This window comes from Onychostoma macrolepis, chromosome 05, assembly GCF_012432095.1.
Source record: "Onychostoma macrolepis isolate SWU-2019 chromosome 05, ASM1243209v1, whole genome shotgun sequence".
NCBI classification, from domain to species: Eukaryota; Metazoa; Chordata; class Actinopteri; order Cypriniformes; family Cyprinidae; genus Onychostoma; species Onychostoma macrolepis.
In genome coordinates, this window is record NC_081159.1 from 20,198,304 (window position 1) to 20,218,365 (window position 20,062).

The following is a 20,062-nucleotide window of genomic DNA, read 5'->3' on the forward strand; positions in this document are numbered from 1 at the left end:
TAGTATTATATAGGAGAAAAATATAGCTCATACTCCCAAACTGAGCAAAACTATGCAATTTGGTGCAGTTGCTGATATTTATATGGCAATAAAAAGTAAGCTGAAATTCTGATAGCTAGTAATGTAATTCAGCGAGATCTGCACTGTATTTGATGTATAATCATTTTCTATTTTTAACTGTTTTAAATTAATTTTAAATCATTTTCTAAATCATTTTAAAAGTATTTAAATTCCCTGTTTTATTGTTGTGATTATTTTTTTATGATTATTTTACTTCCTTTTATGTAAAGCACTTTGAATTACCATTGTGTATGAAATGTTCTATATAAATAAACTTGCCTTGCCTTGCCTTCATAACAGTATAGCAGCTGTTTAAAGAAGGGGGAAAAGTCTGGTTCGGGGCTCGGTGCAGATGGTTTTTGTGGTTGCCTGAGGCATTAAGAGGGAAGTGCACGAATACCACTGCACCAATGAGAGTTTTATTCATCCAGATGGAACTTTGCAACTTTTTAATTATAATCGTTAATATGAAGGTCTCCAGATAACTTCCTACTAGGAGGGTTAACCACTGGTTAATCTCCTCTGCATAATTTCACATGCGGTGGGATTTTAATCTGATTATCGGTTCGCTGACTGTTACAGAGAGAGTGGGACTGCTGTTGGGCTGTCTATAAGGGAAGGATTATTGGGAAGATGATATATAAAGAATGTGATCATGATGATCAGTTTTGACACTCCACACAATGTGTGAATCTTGTGTTGAGTAACTTGCTTTGGGTGTATCTGTTTCTATATGAATCAACCTAGGTGGCAGAGGCCTAAAAACAAGTAAACAAATGGATTGATATTACTCTACCAGCACCCAAGAGAAACCTTAATGTCAGTGTGATTTTGCTTACTCAGCTGCAGTGGGAATAAAGAGTTGCTTGCTGCAATTCTGGTCATATTTGGTTAGTTTCAGGATACATTTCTGTGATGTATGAGGACTGCTAAGAGGCTTTATCCTTCGTTCGTTCTTTACTCTTTCTTTCTCACCCAACACACACACACATAAACTCCCCTTAGTAATCCAGGGATTTGGCTGGGGGGGATCTGCACAGCTGGTTATATGTGGCAATAACAATAGAAGGACGTCCTCTGAGATTGTACACGCATACATACACACAATTAAGTACACTACTCACTAATAAACATGGTATAAAAAACACACAGGTCTTTGATCTAAAATGACTTGGATAACTTGTCAAAGTTATTGGTTTAATTTGTCACTCTGACAGGATTTACAGAAACTCCTCGGTAGTTAGTACACTTGAGTGTCAAGGGAAAGTTAACTTTGCTTTGATTTCTCCAGTTGTGTGTGAATGTACGCCCTCATTGAACCGAATTACATATTACATTGAAATGTTGTTCTCTCTGGCTGTTTTTAAAATATACAATGACTGTTTTTTGTTTCACTTTAGTATATCATCTAAGTATATTTTCTTTCTTTTTTTAACATTAATTTTATGGACATTTTTGGGAAAAATAAATAAAAAAACTAAATTGATTTATTATTGAGCAAAATAATACATGTTATAAATGAATACTTATTTAATAATATATTGTCTTAATATAATAAGACCCATACAGACCAGAGGTCAAAGTTTATTGTGACTTAATTTACAACTGTGCACTAATCCTTACACTACCGTACTAAAGTCTGGGGTCAGTAGGATTTTTGTTTTCATAGAGGATTCAGACTACACAAATTTTTTTTCCGGTTACGACAGTCTTTTTTCTTTTACAGTAAACACTTTCTATTCAGCAAAGAATCCTGAATAAATCATGATTTCAACAAAGTACTAAGCATCAACATTGATAATAATGTGAAATGCTTCTTGAGAACCAAATCAGCATATTCAAATTATTTCAGAAGGATCATGGTAGCACTGAAGACAGGAATAATGGCTGCTGAAAACTGAAAACAATTGTCATCACAGGAAAAATTGCATTTTAAAATATAATTGAAACAGTTATTTATTTAAATTGATGTTCTGCTATAAATATTGCCTTGGTAAGCAGTTGTCTATTTCACTGAGTCACTTGTAGTTACAAAGAATGCATGTTGAATATAGCCTTCAAATGGTCATCACGTGGCATTTGCCACGGTCACATATGGTCCATCCAGAGCTGCAACATATAGATCTGTCCAACAGTTTAGATCCTCTGGGTCATTGTCTTCAAGAGCAACTATTTTTAAAATGTAATTGAAATACAGAATGAGCGTCTGATTAATCATGTGGTTGAGATTGAGTTTTTTCATGTCTCTTGCTCTCCCAGCTGGCCTGTCTGATATCGTCAATGTTCTGAGAGTTTAGCTCTTGCCAAAATGGCATAGACCTCCAGGCATGTGTGTCCGTGTCGGCATCGTCTGTGTTAAAAAGAGTGTGTGGCATCTGTGCATATGATGGAATGGTATGATGGCACATTATCATGCACAGAATAGCACAATGTCTGCTCACGCACACACAGGGCTCAAGGTCAAACTAGTTTGTTTCTTTCTGTCTCGCTATCAGCCTTCTCTTTTCTTTTTCATGGTGGACAGACTTGAAAATAAGCACTGAATTGAATGACCATTTGTGGTATTTCCATGACTCAGAATGAAAATAAAACAAGTGCTCTTTTTGTTTGTGCCGGTTTTCTCATTAATTCTGAAGTATGTAAGGATCAAGTAAGCCTTACCTTGCTTCATACTGGCTTACAGAGCAGCAAACCCTACATATACCAATAAAATGTTACGATTGACACTAAAGGACTATTACAAGGCTTACAGAGAAGTTTGTGCATGTCCTTTATTTTGAAATGGCATTGCACTGCCTTAAGTTGTTGGCACCCAGTGATTTAGATTTGCCCCAAGGAATCTTTGGATCCTTAGTTTTGTCATCAAGTTGCGTCATGGTCCCTTAAAGAAGGATATTTTTGGTTGGTTCAAATGGTTGTTGTGATACATTTGAAGAGTCCAAAGGGGGATTCAAGAGAGGGTGGCTCAAACTCGAAGTGACATTATACTAATGTGTCTAGGAACACACTCTGTCATCCACATACAGTTGCACACATGCCCTCTTTTTGTGACCAGCACACACACCAATGAACTATTAAGGGCCTGACTGAGATTAGCACACTACCATGTTAAAAGAACATCTTAATTTACAAGAATGAGAGGAGGAACACATACACATAACCACGTTCTCTCAAGCTCAAATTACCTGAAGCTCACTTGCCAGGTGGTGTTCTCTATTAGAGTTGCTTGAACAGCTGAACAGTGGTTTTACGGCCATATATTTAACTGTATACAATTACTAGCACAGTTAAACTCTTGACATATGGACTTATGTCTTACTCGTACTTGCATACCACTTTATAAAGTGCAACAGTTCCAAAAGTAAAAATCCTATTTGTTTTTTTTCATAGAGGAATTAACAAAAAATTGCATTCAATCAACTGGTCTGATTGTGGATACCAGGGTTGGCCTTTGATTTGGGGGCCCTACGCAAATTCCAGTTATGGGGCCCAAACACATATATTAAAATATACACATATATATTCTATAAAGCGTGTTACATTATAATCAATGAAGTTCTCTACACAGCACATTGAATCTCTTATTTACTTCATGTCTATACTTTGTTTATTACAATGAGAAGATTAGCATGCATGTCAAACTTGGCACTGAACAAAAACTCTGGCGTTATGAGCGGTAAGTGGATTCTAATTTAAGCACATCTCTGATTGGTCGTTACATTCAGGAAAGCAACAGATATGTCGGTTATTGGCTACATTGCTCAACACTGCAAAAACACATTGCGAATAGAAACCTCTGACGCTCTCCAGAGTGCAAATACCCACTGGAGAGTTTGCCAAATATTTTTCTCTAATATCAGATGGGGCCCCCTGACTCCCTGGAGCCCTAAGCAGCCACTTATCTTGCTTATTGCTTAGGCTGCCACTGACTGATACTCTACTGGTGGAAAAGTTATGATATTGTGGCATGTTTTTTTTTTTTTTTTTTTATCATTTCCTAGATAAAATCGAACATTGCCCAGCACTCCAACCTGTCAGACCACAGTTGCACCCACAGTTAAGGCATATTAGTTATTTATCTTATGTCAGTTATCTCAAACATGCATTCTACATGATCTTTATGAGTTTGACTTGTGTTGAAAATGCAAACTGACGTGGCCAAAGTGGAATGTGTGGTGATTTTGTTCAAATACTTGACTGTGCCCTATGGGGGTGGACAGGTCTTGTTGTTTTTTCATTACAGATGCTGATTTCACTGATGGAATCTGAGCAAACTGCTGATGCACAGGACAGAACAAGCTTTTTTCCTCTGTTATGTAGTTGAATGTGCAGTTTTTCCCCTAGAAACTAATTTTCAATGGTCATGTAAAAATATATCAAAACTTCAGCACTGTGCGAAAAAAAAAAGGTGCATTCCCAACTTATCAGAGCGCTAATATTCTTATTCTGGCCCTCCCTGGTTTCAGTGCACGTGTCTGTTTGTAGTGGGTAATAGCCAGTGTCAAATGTGTGGATCACAGCATGATGTTGTGGAAGAGCACAGATGATCATGCAAATGTGTGATGTAAATGACAAGGATTTGTCTCTATATGCAAATGGCATGTATTGTGGTGATTCTTTGCTGAGGAGAGAATTAGAAAGACGTGTTGTAATGTAAAACCATCAGCTTCTACATCAGCACACATTTGAATCGGATTGCTTTTGTGGTTCTTCTCAGTGTGTCACGCTCCATAAAAAACTAATCATAGTGGCCGACATTTAAGCATGCGATATTAAGGAAAATCAAAACTAGTAGTTGTTATAGATAAGTTATATTGCACATACTCTTGACTATAAAATGAGTATGAAAGTATTTTTGTATTTTAAATAATTGTTCTTGCATGGCAGAAACCAAAGCCCTCCTCTTCAATAATCATATAAAAACAATTCACACACATACTCATTTCTAATAATTCTAATCAAGTATGATTAAGTATAATCATACTTCTCATTCATGCATAGTTTTGTCCATAGTTGGCTGATGTTAACATTGCGTTAACAGTCAACCTATTGACATTGACATTTTTATTTTAATCATTATTTTGGACATCACACCAACATCAAGAATGATTTAAAATCAGAGTAAGACAATTTCTTATCAAAATGTGATCAAAAATATGTATAGACTTCCATTTAATGTAGAAAAGAAACTTAACTTGTTTTTGTTTTAAACAGTTTAGCTTATTTTTGTTCATCTGTGTGTTGTACTGAAGACATACAAAGAATGTTATGACAAACAGCATCATGCAACTGAAGTGAACTGGTGTCTCTTTTAACATGAGTTGAATCTTTCTGTTATCTTGTACAAAAATGACCAAGTGTTGCCTGTATGAACACACTAACACACATCGTCATGCTTGTGTATCTGTGTAGGATGGAAAGATGTGTATGAAAGAACATATGCCAGTACGGTAGGGGATTTGTGTTTTCTCTTCCTCCTCTCCAAGAGCTCAGGGGCTGAGCCAGTAAATGCTACCCAGTCAAACATGTCCTCTCGTCCCATTGGCTGAGCTACAAAGAGAGAGAGAAAACCTAAGTCAATTATCCTGAGCTCCTCTAATTTCAAAGCTCTGAGGAACTTAAAATCTTACTCTCTGAGAGCATTTAGTCCTTGTTTGTTTAGCATTGAAATGATTGTGACCCTTTAACTCGGGGTTTGCCCCAATGAGAATGTACTTTCACATTAATGGTCTAAAGACAAGTAGTTACACAACTGTCACATGCCAAGAGTTTGGTATGTTGTTGGACAAAATCCTGAATTGAGAGCTAAACCCTCCAGTATTTTATGCTTTTACTTTCCATGTGCTCCATGAGTGGATTTTCATTCAAACTAACAGATTTTTTTTTTTTTTTTTTTCTTTTTAAATAGAGGGCACATTTAAACTGCCTTCAAAACTTTTACCCATGCCTTCATTCTTTATTGTTTTAAACTGCTTTTAACATGCTGTTTATGTATAGTTGTTTTTATTTGTTTGTTTTACCTTTGTCCCAAATCCATATCATAAATATGAAAATCCATCATATAAATACATTAAAAAAACCTAATCACAAATTTTCATCATTTACGGAGCAAAAATAATTATTTTTTACACCAATTACTACCATAAAAGTTTAAGATATTGACAATGTGCTTTTTTAAATCTAGAAATAATTTTGTCAAATTATGTAAAACGTAGTGAATTAAATATGATATGTGTATTTTGAAATGTTAACTTTAAAATTTGCCTTCCAAAGATGTTTAAAATGTCTGTCACCTTCATTTCCACCACAAAATGTTTTTAAATACAATACTGACGTGGAACTCTTCATTAAAAATGACAAAAATTCTCTGTATTTATTTATTTTGCTGTGGTTCATTCTCCAAATTAAAAATGAATTGACTATCCCTTATAAAAAAAATACAATGGTAATACCATGGCCAAGTCGTATTATCAGAAGGGCAATTACATATGATTTTAAGTGGTACTCCAAGATGTGATTTTATGGTGATTGATGAGTATCTGTTTACTTCAGCTTCTGGATGACGTGCATCTCTCATGCATCAGGCTTGTCATCTTCAGCCTCAATTATATATTCTTTTGATGTGACAGATTCATTATGGCATCTTCTAGTCATGTCAGTTGTGATGATGAAAAACATAATTATTTACACATCCTCATCTTGTCTCACAGTTCATGAAATCATTTAAGAAGAAAGCTACAGCAATAGTTTCCCTTGTTATGTCCATCAGTGACAGCAACAGCCGCAGCAGCATAAGTCAGTGTTCTCCACACAGTGTTGTTGTTATGCTCAGTCATTTCCATTACCACACTTCTCTCTTGCCAGTCACACTTGGCCAAGGTTTCTGCCCTGCTGCAATAACCTGTCACTTGCAGAGGTTTTCTTTTAGTGTGATCGGAGGCCGTTGCTCTCATCATGATATTTATTTGGCTGTTTTACAAGCTTATATTAGATTAGCGTGTTTCTACCTGCAGTCCTGGCGTGCGATGTTTGTTGCTTGATCTCCATTTGTGAACTGAGGAAGTCTGGCTCAAATAGGTACATTGGCAGCTTGTCATCCTGGCAGTCTGCCATGTTGCCTGGACAGAATGATGTCATATCCTGAGTATGCTATTCACTGACCAATGTTTTTGGCTAGATATAGTTGTGAATATGCATGCTTAGTTATATATGTGTGTGTGAATGTATGTTGTCTATAATTAGTACATAAATGCCCAAACGTGAGCAAAATCTTTAAGAAGTTAAAATATAGAGGAACCTGTTTTCTTTTCAGCTCAGCTGGAATGATGAGTGTTTTATATTTCCATTCACTTTTATTGCTTATTGATTTATGGCATTTCTTAATTAAAAGTGGCGTTTTTTTCCTGCAGTTGCACTTTACATAATTGCAAGAGATGCATTGCGGGGAAAGTAAAGCAGATGATATTGCAGTCCTTCCTTTGCCTGTTTATCATGCTATTTTATCCCTAGGTGGCGGGGATTTCTGTTTTGAAGCTGTGAAGATTTATGGATGCACTATCATCTAGCTGCTTGATATAAACATGCAAATAGACATTTAGCCCAGGAGACATGAAGAGTGATTGCACCCAGAAATGCCTTTTCTTCACTGATTTATGTGCAGATGAACTAAATGACAATCTCCATTTCTTCTCAGAGCTCCATTCAAATCACCTTTGATGACAGTCTTCAGCTCCCAACTTCTGCATCCATTGACCATGTGACTTGCACTGACCAATCAGTACGCAGCATGGTAAGCAGTCAAAGACACTAAGACGACACCAAATAAAGGTTACTGATTTGTTTGTGCAATCTAACAAAAAATAAATGTGCAAATATCCAAGCAAAAAAAGGAAGAAAGACATTTACGTTAAAGATGCTGTTCTTTTGAACTAAATCCTGAAGAAAATATATCAGTTTCCACAAAAATATCAAGCAACACAATTGTTTTCAGCATTGATAATGATAAGAAATATACAAATGATTTCTAAAAGATCATGTGACACTGAAGACTGGAGTAATGGCTGGAGTAAACAAAAATTAGTAACTGGAGTAAAAAAAATTGCTTTGCCATCACAAGAATTACATGTTATTATATAGAAAAAAGTTATTTTGATTGTAATAATACAATATTACTGTTTTTACTGTATTTTTGATCACATAAACCCTAGTGAAAAAAAATTTACTAAAATGTATTTCATGCAAAATATACTGCAAATACATTTGTATATTTATATACTTAATAAAAAATACCCTGCAATTGTACTTTAAAATGACTAAATGTAAATGTACTTTTAGTACACCGGTTAATAGATTTGAATTATTCTTAGTATGAAATAAATGTATTTTAAATATATTACTATTTTACTGGGGAATACAGCTTTGAGACTATTTTCAAACACGTTTAAAAATCTCACAACCCCAAATTTTTGAACAGTATATGTAAAAAAAAAAAAGTGTCTTCATGTATATTATATGAATTGTCATATGGTGTGAATTTAGGACTAAATGTTATTGAATTATAATTTTGTGTTTTACATATAATTGTGAGTAATTACAGTAATACATTTTTACGGTAATACAATTTTTGTGAGTGTCAGCCATTCAGCATCATGTTCATCTGCATATTCTCTGAATGAGAGCAGTAATAATGCACACATCCTTGCAGTAGCAGGGCTTGCAAAATTTCAAAATCCCTGGTAGCCCCTCGGGCAGGTACTCTTCAGATTTTGGTAGCCCGAAAATTAATTAACTAGCCCGAATTAAAAAATTACTATTTTCTTTTCTTTTCTTTATTTATTTAATATAGAAAATCAGATAGGAGTTTAAATGTCAATCAAAAATATTTTCAATACACAAATATCAACAAATATGAAGGAAGGAATTTTATTTCACTATTTACAGGGTATCTGCAGAATTTTTTTAAAATATATTTAATTTATGACCCATTTTAAGAGCTGCACAAGTAAAATGAACACACAATGAGCGGGGTTGGACAATGTCTATGGTAACATACAGTTTTGAGCCATAAAATTACATGATTTACAGTTCAGATACAGGTTTACACAAAAACAAAAATCTTATACAACAGCGTTTCAGGCTATAGGCCGTTTTTATGAAAAGGGATCAATCAAACATATAAATTGTTAATTTAAAACGTATAAATATTACTGTCTTAATTGTTTAGATTTTTAGAAGGCACATCAACTTCTTTCTCATTTACAACTCTATGTGTTTGTTGCGTAAAAACATGAGTTGATATCTGCATTGATCTGACCATAAATAGTAAGAAAGGCTTATTGGAAATGCAGATTCACTCTCTGCCACGAGGTGGCGCTTTAGGAGCGCTGAAATATTGCGGTTTCCCCGGAAACGCTGTACACAAAGCAGCTCAGAGCTCATAAACGCTGCTTTATCAGGAATTATAGGTAAAATGAAATTAAAATGCCAACGACACATTTCTGAGGACAGTCGGTTCCCTTCAGATACATTCACATAAAGACAACCGCGCAGCGTTTTGACTTGAAATGTGCAGCGCTCATATTTATTCAATGACATCATTGCCTTTTGAAGTTTAAAGTAATCCTGCAGTATCGCGACTCTTGTCTTTCCGTCCCCAACTGTAAGACCTCTTGAAATTATAATTAAGACATTTCTTACACCATTTAACATATTTAAAACTTTTTATGGCCTTAATTTTGATACAACTCCCTTTCAGAGTTTTTAAGGACCCGCGGGAGATCTGTATTTAAGGAGCCCGACTGGAAAACACAATAGCCCCGAGACGTCGGGCTAGGGATTTTGCGAGCCCTGAGTAGTATTCATTTGCACGTGCAGTTATCATATCCAAAATGATTTTCAAGCATATTTAATATATTTGCATTGACAACGCCCTTTATATTTGCATGCGTATGGAGGTAAATTACATATCCATTAAGAGAAACACGCACCCGAGAAGCTATTTTTTGGTTCATTTGTTAGACACAATCTTCATCCAACCACTTTAGTAGATCAGCTCAGACATTATGTGTGCATGCTCTTAATATTTTTGGATCAATATGTTTTAAACTCTTAAATCAGGGCTAATGTGTCCATCTTATCAAATTGCATTCAGTATATATTTAGTCTGTTTTTAAGATACCATGTTGTGTCCAACTCAGTCATTATTTGTCAATCATACCCTCAACCTCTTCCAGGTCCTGCAGTGCAATTGTTCAGTCGGCACAGTATCATTCCCCGTGACTGTCACTCAGCAGTCACCTGCAGCCGTTTCCATGGATACCTACCAGATCACGATGAAGCCCATGCAGGCCCAGGTAAAATACAAATGAAATGGATTTGCATCTGCGAGTTTGCATCAGTCTGCATAGCTGCACACTCAACTTTCATTAGTCTGACGTCTCCTACCACTGCTCACATGAATGAGCCTCTCACTTTGCCAATTTTTTCCCATCTCAAAAGCTTAATGTAGATTGTGAGGTTTAGTGGCTATGAATATTGCATGTGATACTCATCTCAAACAAACGACACCACTTGATGCGCAGTGCCATAGTTTAATGTTTCATCTCTAGGTGGTAAAAAATGGAGCAGCCATTGATGACTATATTACTTTTGCAAATTCAGCGTGAAATAGGAGTTAAAATATTCTCTATGGGCTTCTGTAGTTGCAGGTTTGTCTTGAGGAAGTGGAAGAAGAGGGTCTCCTTGTGTCCTGGACTTTTTCCAAGCAACCTCATCTCTCTTTAACCGTAACACCATGCCATAGAGTCCATAAAGAGGTAAGGGAGTAGTTTTAGTCATGTAGGTCTTGTTCCTTTCATCTTGTGACATATTACAAATTGTAAACGGTATAAAAAGAAACGACTTTCACAACTATGCATATGAACAGAAATCTTTTGTTTGTTTTTGTCTTTAGGGGTCTGACGTGGAGGTGGACAGTGAAATGATTGCAGCGCTGGTGGAGGACACACTGTACACAACACACCCTGCCATGATCCTCAACCTGAGAGCCTGTGTATCAAGCCCAGCGGTAAAAATACCAGTATCGATTGCTATATCACACAGTAGGGGTTATGACCGTGTAATGGGTCAGTGTGGCGAACGTTTGAAACTCTATGACCAAGGTTTCTGCAGGCCTTGAAAAGGTCTTATACGTCTGAATTCACCCTTTCACAAATGGTATTAGAAAGTCATGGTATTAGATGTTGTATGCATTGCTAAAAAATTGTCTTCCTCACTATTTTTGTTTTGTTTTCCAATACAAGTATTTAAACATGCTTAAAACAAGATTCATTTACTTGAGATGCAAAATAAAGATATGAAGTCTTGCTTTCTGAAAAATTTAGTTTGTTTGGAACGAGAACAAATATGTCAATGGTTTACGAAGGCCCTTTTTCCTTTGAATTAAATTGTTTATCCTAGGTCCACTGGCAGATATTTATTCTTTTTAATCATAGAAAATAAGATTCATGTCATTTTTCTTTTCAAGTAAGTGTATCTCGATTTAAGAATTTTTAGACATGCACTGGGAAATAAGGCAAATATACTGAGGAATAATATACTGAGGAATAACACTGCCTTTTTGCAATGTTGTTAAAGGTATTTTCATATTCTAGTGGTTGGGAGCAAAAGAATTTAAGCCTTTTAAGTCTTATTTTTTGTCAAATTAATTAAGAATTAATGGAGAATGGTGAGAAATTGTATTTTCAAGTGTTGCTAATGTGGTGCTTCAAAGACATTTACATATTGACTTATTATGTTCCCTTCACATTATTTGTTACATTTTCTTTACTTGGTATTAAAAAGGCCGTCTTACATTTACCTTAAAAAATCCTGCAGAAACCCTGTGTGACAGATCTATGTGGATACTGTATATTTTGGTTGAGAGTATTTGACGTATGCCATGCAAGGTATCTGTACTAAACATACAAGACATGTAATTAAAGTCAACGACAACGAGAAAGGAAAACTCAAAACACGACTTTCGTGTTATAAAACATGTACATTCTCTATTGTTATAGTTTCCCAGGGAGAAGCAGATCGGTGGTCTGAACTCTCCATCTCAGAGCACGCCTGTCAGGTGCATCTTGGTGCACCAACTCAAAGCAACCAATGTCAAAAAAGGTATAAAATGATCACGATTCTTAAAATCTTTGTGTTAATATATGTGCCTATATATTTACACAATCAGCTACTCAGTGATTTGCCTGAATGGCTAATTTACTGTTTTGTAAGGAAGCCTTATTAGGCTGGTTTCATATTCATTTCACCCCAGTTGGATGTATTTTAGGTCACTTTTTTTGCAGTGGGTAATATATATATTTTTTAAAGTTTTTAAATGATCTTATCTTAACTCAGAAACTCCGGATGTGAGCAGTTTATGATGCAGGTTATGTTAATTACTTTTCCAGGATGTCAGACTCATGTAGGAGAGCTTTGTTGTGTGCTGAGTGTGGACACTCCTTCCATTGAACGGAGAACCGGCTTTCGTACTCCTTCCCCCAGTCCTGGAGCAGCCCTGCACTGGACTGACGACTTCAAACTGTAAGAACACTATTCTGCCATCATTATTGTAAAGCAGATATAGATCAACAACAAGACTGAAACTAAATTAATGGAGTGGGTTGAAACATTCTGAGTGAGGTGTAGACATGCCTGACTCCTAGGAAAGGTTACAAGGAAATGTTTCTTATAATGTCATATTCTATTAGACAGGGTCCTTTTTGTTCTTCCAAGTAATTTAACTCTGTGCTGCAGGACTAGACCGTTAATCCAGTGGGATTTTCTAACACCTTCCATTTAAAGGTCAACTTCACCACTTCAGTTTGACACAATGGAGTGTTCTCATCAAAGTCCGTTTATAATGGCAGCCCTTCTGTCATGAATGAAGGTGTGAAGCTGTGAGCAGCTCCACCAATGGCTCTGTGAATATATGCAGCAGCCAACTCCCATAGAAACAAAGAGCTATTTAGCACATTTAATTACAGCCATTCCCAACACATCACTACTTCCTGTGATGCCAATTACCAGAACGGCCAATTTAATTCTCATAGCCAGTATACAGATTGCTGCTGTGGGGCCAAAGGGGATATTTAGTCTACCACAATACCGATAGTATACAACAGTTTTATAACCTAAAATCCAATTTCAACTGTCAATTCAGTCTTTTAATAATACAGAAATTCACTTCATCTCCAATGTTCAGTACTACAAAATTAAAGTTTTGTGTGTGTGCATCCTTATTTACTTGTGATCAATCAAAGTCTGTTTTATCAATTAGGGAAGTAGGACCAGAAACCAAAGAACTCAAAGTAAGACTTGTGGAGAAGAACAGCAGAGGAGAACGTGAGTCACTTTTCAGTGCCTATTGTTCAATAGTTCATCCAGCACTATAAGAAATGTATTGATTTCAGATGATCTGGTGAATGATTACAGACTGATATTCTCCGTTCTGTCTGTCTGTTGATTAATTTGTTGTATTTTTCCTGTTTGACAGAGTTTCTGCCTGGTTGTGCTTCCTTACAACTGGATCTCTCTAAAAGAATTCCTAATGGACATCATAAACTGTCCATCGCACCAGGTCATGGTCTGGCTCCAACTGCAATTGTAACATTAGAAGTAAGGACAGCATAAAGTAGAATTCAGATTTGATATTTTATATAGACTAACGTTCAAAAGGTTGGGGTTGGTAAAACTGTTTAATCTGTTTGTAAGAAGTCTTTTATGCTCACCAGAGTTGCATCTATTTGATTAAAAAAATACAGTAAAACAGTAATATTGTGAAATATTATTACAATTTAAAATAAATATTTTCTATTTAATATATTTTAAAATGTAATTTATTCATGTGATGGTATAGCTGAATTTTTACCAGCCATTACTCCAGTCTTCAGTGTCACATGATTCTTTAGAAATCATTCTATATATTTATATTCAACATAAATGACTTTACTGTCACTTTTGATCAATTTAGTGTGTCCTTGCTAAATAAAAGTAGTATAATTTGAAAAAATCTATTTACCCCAAATGATAGTGCAGACAGACAGATAGATAACTCCCATATATAAAGTATACATATGGATGGCATGATTTCTATGATAACACGGCAGTCAGAACGTTTAAGGCTTCTGGCCACCTTGTGTTCACTTTACGAACACTCTGATAAGTCCCTTCTAAATGTCAATGTGAATTATTTAATAGAAAACATATCTTATTACAGTGGTCTGCATTGTGAATTGAATGCTCACCTTATCTCTGATTAACTCGATAACTGAATTATTTCTTTATTTAACCCTGTACTACAGTTCACACTGTACTTGTTACACACATGTGCTTACAGGTTCACAGTTAAATGCTCTGAATAATATTTGTGTTTGTGAACACATAAGCAAAGTCAGCTCAAAATGATTTAGGAAGATATCAGTGGCTGTACTAACCATAATTCTAATTTATTTTTAAAAATGAATTATGTTTAAGGTAATGTTATGTTTCTGCCTCCATAGCTGTTGTATTTGGAGTCCAGTGATTTGCGTGCATGTCAGAATGCCACTCCTCTGCGATCCTCAGTCACCCCCTCAAAGAAGGTGGACGTGGATCGGACCATCATGCCCGATGGCACCATAGTCACCACAGTAACCACCATCCAGTCACGACTAAAACTGGACCGCAAACTAGGTAAAGCTCACTCAGGAACACTGAGAACACACATACCATTTTGTCTGTATCATCCAGTACCATTGAAGTGACTGGGCGGTTTCATCCTATCCTATTTCTTCCTCTGTAACTGCAGGAGACTCTCCGTCTAGGTCTCCCTCAAAGGTGGAGGTGACTGAAAAGACTCCCACCGTGCTCACAAACAGCTTGCAGAGCACCAGTACCAGTCCCACTCCCAGCAGTGAGCTCCACATTAACATTTATTTTTTTGATGCAATGTGTAAATGTGTTCTAAATTTAAAGTTACAAGTTCACAAAATTAGTACCACAAATGTATAATAAATTATTTATATTGTTGTATATATGTGACCCAGGAGCACAAAACCAGTCTTAAGTCACTGGGGTACATTTGTAGCAATGGACAAAAATACATAGCATGGGTCAAAATTATCCATTTTTCTTTTATGTCAAAAATCATTAGGATATTAAGTAAAGATCATGTTCCATGAAGATATTTTGTAAATTTCCTACCGTAAATATATAAAAACTTAATTTTTGATTAGTAATATGCATTGCTAAGAACTTAATTTGGACAACATTAAATGCGATTTTCTCTGTATTTTGATTTTTTTGCACCCTCAGATTCCAGATTTTCAAATACCTTACATTGATGGAAAGCTTATTTATTCAACTTTCAGATGATGAATAAATTTCAATTTAAAAAAATTGACACTTATGACTGGTTTTGTGGTCCAGGGTCACATATTGTTATTTTTTTTACAATATATCTTTGTTAATATTATTCATTTATTAAATCTAAATATATTATTTATTATAAACTGATTTTTGTTAATATTAAAATACATTTTGTAAATATTATTTATTGTAGATAGATAGATAGATAGATCTATATAATTTTAGTATAATTTGAATGAATAACTAGAAAGTTTGTGATGCTGTTGTGTTTGTGTCTGTGTGCTATTTCCAACCAGAAGGCACCCTCCCTAATGGGCTGGATCCCGTAGCAGAAACGGCCATTCGGCAGCTAACTGAGTCGGCCAGTAAGGTACCCAAGAAGACACCTACTAAACGCAGCACTCTCATCATATCTGGGGTGTCAAAGGTTAGAGTCTGAACATCAAGTAAACGGACATTTCTAATCAGTGTCATAAAAACATCTTGGTTACAGTGAGGCAAGCGTCTAGGGAAACGATTACGAGAACAGTCTCTTTAGAGCTTCCCCAGGGTAATTTGTTTGGTTAGTCATCTCTTTCCGTCACATAATGTTGATGTAACATTCATTAGGACACTTTTTGGCTGGGAAATTGTCTCTTTTAGGCTGTTATAACACAGAAACATTACATTTTCCTAATGTTGACTTCCTTTTAAACATTGTAATCTATAAGTTTGTAAATCTAAATGTCATCACAAGCTCGGTCGTCTCATATCACATCTCAAAAATCATCAGAACATACTGATCCGCTTACCGTTTCAAATCCACTGTCTGACCTGACAGGGTTCACAGAAGGGCTGATAGCGGAGCCGCTTCTGCAAACACACAGCCAACATGTTGTCTTCCTCAGCTGTGCCTGCAGCACATGTACATGAGGAACACTGTGTTAAAACTAGTTTTCTGTCTTTCCCTCAGGTCCCCATTACTGAAGATGACTCAGCCTTATCAGTGGGCTACGCTGCAGCAATGGACGCAGCCCTACAGGGGGCACATTCTCCCAGCGGAGCCCCGAACCACCAAGGAGCATCCACACATCAGGAAGCAGACGAGACTACGCCGTCTGACGTGTCCGAGCGACCGTCCGTGGATGATGTGGAGTCAGAAACAGGATCAACCGGAGCACTGGAAACACGCAGCCTCAAAGACCACAAAGGTGTGAACTTCTTTGGAATGTATTTTGGATGTATCCATCATAAAATGTCTTTTTATGGTTTCATTTATGTGCATGAATGTTCTGTTTTAGTGGGATTCCTCCGCAGTGGCACCAAGCTACTATTCCGCAGGAAGCACAGAGAGAAGGACCCCAGTTTCAGTCAGTCCCACGAGGACGTCTCAAACCTGGACAATGACTCCTCCACAGCCTCCTGCTCCTCCACCAGCCGTAAAAAGTCTGGAAGCTTCTCTCGTCGCCTCATCAAACGCTTTTCGTTCCGCTCGTCCAAGACAAAGGGCAAATCCAACACAGCCAATGGAGGGTCCAGCACTACAGATAACTAAAGGAGAAATAGAGAGAAAGAGACACGGTGCGGGCACCAGTCACATGAGTGTGGAATTGGCTCCAAATTTCTCCAGAACTTGTTATTTATGTTATATACTGATTGTCCATAACCTAGTGGGGTAACGTAATACTTCAGACCACATTGCACCCAGGAAACCAGCCTTGTTTTGGTGTTGTTTCTTTTTTGACTGGAACATCATCTACGATTAAGCTATTCAGGATGGAAAACGCCAAAAAAAAAAAAAAAGTGGAAAATCAAAGGATTTGACTATTTATGAATGCATCGCTTACCTAATTAAAATGATCAAGCTGATAAAAAGGCTGCTTTTGTGGATGATCATGAGCGAACAAACTTGAAAAACTCAAAATGGACGGGTGTCATGCGGTTATTGAGCACAAGGGGGCGGCATAGACCAATGACTATTGATGCCTCCAACACTGTCGCTATGTGTTGTTTTTCTTATTTATTTTATTTCATCAGTTGCACTTTGGATCTTAATCTGATTGTTTACAACGCTGGGGAGCTCGTTTTCTGTCGTTTTATCATGTTTGTGTATCGTTTACTGTTATCAGCACTGATTTATTTCTCCTGAGCTCATTAGGAGTATTTCCAGAGTGTGAAATGACATGCTGTGAGCTTTGTTCTCGTTTTGCTGTTGCTATAGCATTTAGATCAAGGGATATTATGCCCTGTTTTCAAATAGTGGTACGTTTGACTTTCATTGTGGCTTAATAATCTTTTATAATGATGTTTCTGTTTGTTTAAGAAAACAGGAAACGTTCATAAGTTACTGTAGGCATATCTCACTAAATTACGTTCGTGTTTTGGTTGTGAAGTATAAGCCCTTCATATGACAAAAGGGATACACTACAGGAAAAGAAATCATTTGTGTATATTTATAAATTATTCCACAAATTATTGTAAATGTTAGGCTACATCAATCTGAATCTGCAGCGGAGAAAAGTGCTATTTTCAGGGTCCGCGTGAAAACAAACCTCAGGGGATAACGTTACTATGAAAAGGTAAAAACATGTTTTATCATTTTATCTATCTCATTTTTTCTTTCAGAGATGGCTACTTGAACAAAACAGGCGGTACCCCAGTAACACACAACCCCGTTTCCTCTTTTTATTCATTTAGTTGCAATAACTTATCCAGAGGAGCGGGCATCCGTACGTGTTTTACTTAAACACAAGTAGATTTTATTCTTGGTAATTCCATAGATGGCTTTTATGATAGTATTGAGAAGAACATTTTAATATTTTTCAGATAAACTAGTTATTCGCGTTAAAGGTAGTTCACGCAAAATTCTAGCATTATTCACCTCGGTTTACTTTCTGTGGATCATAGATGCATCATGCAGTGGTAAAATCTCTTTTTGTACTGAAAGTCATAGAGGTTTGAAACAACTTCATTGTGGCTGGGTAAATGAACACAAATCTGATTTTGGGTGAACTAAGTTATAAGGAATCTCTTTTGCCGTATCCCTCCCTCATCCCATATGATCGGTGCATATTTCAGCATTTGGTTCTACTGGAACTCTGGAGAAAAAAAAAAAAGACAACTGGTTGTCAAGTTAACAGAATTTAATTACTACAGGAAAACATTTACCTATAAAACGCTGACTCGCAGTTCATGAATCAACGACAAAGCGTTTGTTTGTTATAGTTAGTCTAACTCCTGGAGCATAAAGCCTGAAAATGTTATATGACCAGAATGATATAACAGCGAACAATCTAAAACGAGTGGACCTTCTAAGCTATTCGGAGCTTTATATTATTGTGGTTAATTTGATGTTTAATTTATTCTGAATAAATTATTTTTGAAAATCCATTCCTCTTCATTTTCCCTTTTCCCTCTAAAATGTTCTAACTACATAACTTGAAAAGGAGAAAAAGGCCAAGGGAATGTGGCGAGTTGAAAAAGTGTTGTTGTGATTAAACCACCGCAAAGATTTATTTCTTTAAACACAGTGGGTTAAGTAACCTAAAACTATATGTTATATATAAAATATCACCTTAAACAAGACAATTATGGGGGGTTTAAACATAAATCAATCATTTCCTTACAATTGTGCGCCAAACTGTGTTAAAATTCAGAGGGAATGTGTTCAATTGGTTTGAATTTACCGCCCAAATCGGATTGACATAGCAAAAGACCATTGGCATCACAGACGAAGCGTGCGAATCAATCAGATCGCGCACATTTAGATGCTCTCGGATTGGTTCGTTAGTTTGCGCTGTTTATGCACTACAAGTTCAAGCCAATAGGAGAATACATCCGCTCTAGGGTTGGCTCTATCAGCCAATCAGGACCGTGCTTCACTGCGCGTATCCAATCATAACGATGGGCGGGATCATACAGCCCTAGTTCAGTCAGTCCTTAAATACTGCAGCAACTCCACAGACGACTTACTGATTTCTTCTACGTTTTGAGGAAAGACGTTTTAAGAACAATATGTCTGGAAGAGGCAAAACCGGAGGAAAAGCCCGCGCCAAGGCTAAGACTCGCAGCTCCCGCGCTGGCCTGCAATTTCCCGTCGGCCGTGTACATCGTCTCCTGCGAAAAGGCAACTACGCTGAGAGGGTAGGTGCTGGTGCTCCTGTCTATCTAGCTGCAGTTCTTGAGTATCTCACCGCTGAGATCCTCGAGTTGGCGGGAAACGCTGCAAGAGACAACAAGAAGACTCGTATCATTCCTCGCCATCTTCAGCTGGCTGTACGTAACGATGAAGAGCTGAACAAACTGCTCGGTGGAGTTACCATCGCCCAGGGAGGTGTTCTTCCCAACATCCAGGCCGTGCTGCTGCCCAAGAAAACTGGCCAGGCTGTCCCCAGCTCCGGCAAATCGGGAAAGAAGGGTTCTTCCCAGTCACAGGAGTATTAAAACTACGCTGAACTGAGTTAACTCACCCAAAGGCCCTTTTAAGGGCCACCAATTATTCTGAAAGGGGCAGATTCCATGTGTCTGAACTGTGGTTGTAGTCTGTATCGAGACTTTTTGCATATTAAACGGTCTTTTTTTTTTAGTAGTTTGCTTTTGTGGTATGAGTAAACTTTACACAACGTGATCAATGGGAAGG

The 20,062-nt window shown here is 36.8% G+C and overlaps 2 protein-coding genes across 9 annotated transcripts in view; both read left to right on the top strand.

The window, feature by feature from the left end:
• The window catches only part of c2cd2l (c2cd2 like), a 34,382-nt gene extending 15,617 nt beyond the window's left edge, over window positions 1-18,765 (top strand). For 2 of the 8 annotated variants that reach the window (XM_058774691.1, XM_058774688.1), the window contains exons 3-15: window positions 7,754-7,849; window positions 10,293-10,412; window positions 10,761-10,874; window positions 11,012-11,125; window positions 12,117-12,219; window positions 12,507-12,639; window positions 13,376-13,440; window positions 13,592-13,713; window positions 14,598-14,770; window positions 14,877-14,989; window positions 15,741-15,871; window positions 16,397-16,634; window positions 16,725-18,756. In XM_058774691.1, the coding sequence (XP_058630674.1) occupies window positions 7,754-7,849; window positions 10,293-10,412; window positions 10,761-10,874; window positions 11,012-11,125; window positions 12,117-12,219; window positions 12,507-12,639; window positions 13,376-13,440; window positions 13,592-13,713; window positions 14,598-14,770; window positions 14,877-14,989; window positions 15,741-15,871; window positions 16,397-16,634; window positions 16,725-16,978 (1,776 nt within the window). In that variant the 3' untranslated portion in view covers window positions 16,979-18,756. Of the gene's footprint in view, window positions 1-7,753; window positions 7,850-10,292; window positions 10,413-10,760; window positions 10,875-11,011; window positions 11,126-12,116; window positions 12,220-12,506; window positions 12,640-13,375; window positions 13,441-13,591; window positions 13,714-14,597; window positions 14,771-14,876; window positions 14,990-15,740; window positions 15,872-16,396; window positions 16,635-16,724 lie in introns of all 8 variants that reach the window. The other 6 variants (XM_058774696.1, XM_058774695.1, XM_058774692.1 and 3 more) reach the window with 6 other exon arrangements.
• Window positions 18,766-19,300: 535 nt separating this feature from the next.
• On the top strand, window positions 19,301-20,008 carry LOC131540175 (histone H2AX). The gene has a single exon (XM_058774706.1). The coding sequence runs from the start codon at window positions 19,438-19,440 to the stop codon at window positions 19,864-19,866; it is 429 nt and encodes a 142-aa protein (XP_058630689.1). The 5' UTR covers window positions 19,301-19,437; the 3' UTR covers window positions 19,867-20,008.
• The last annotated feature ends 54 nt before the right edge of the window (window positions 20,009-20,062 follow it).

Coding starts and splice junctions, on each gene's coding strand:
- LOC131540175 (XM_058774706.1), top strand. CDS start 19,438: ATGTCTGGAAGAGGCAAAACCGGAGGAAAAGCCCGCGCCAAGGCTAAG.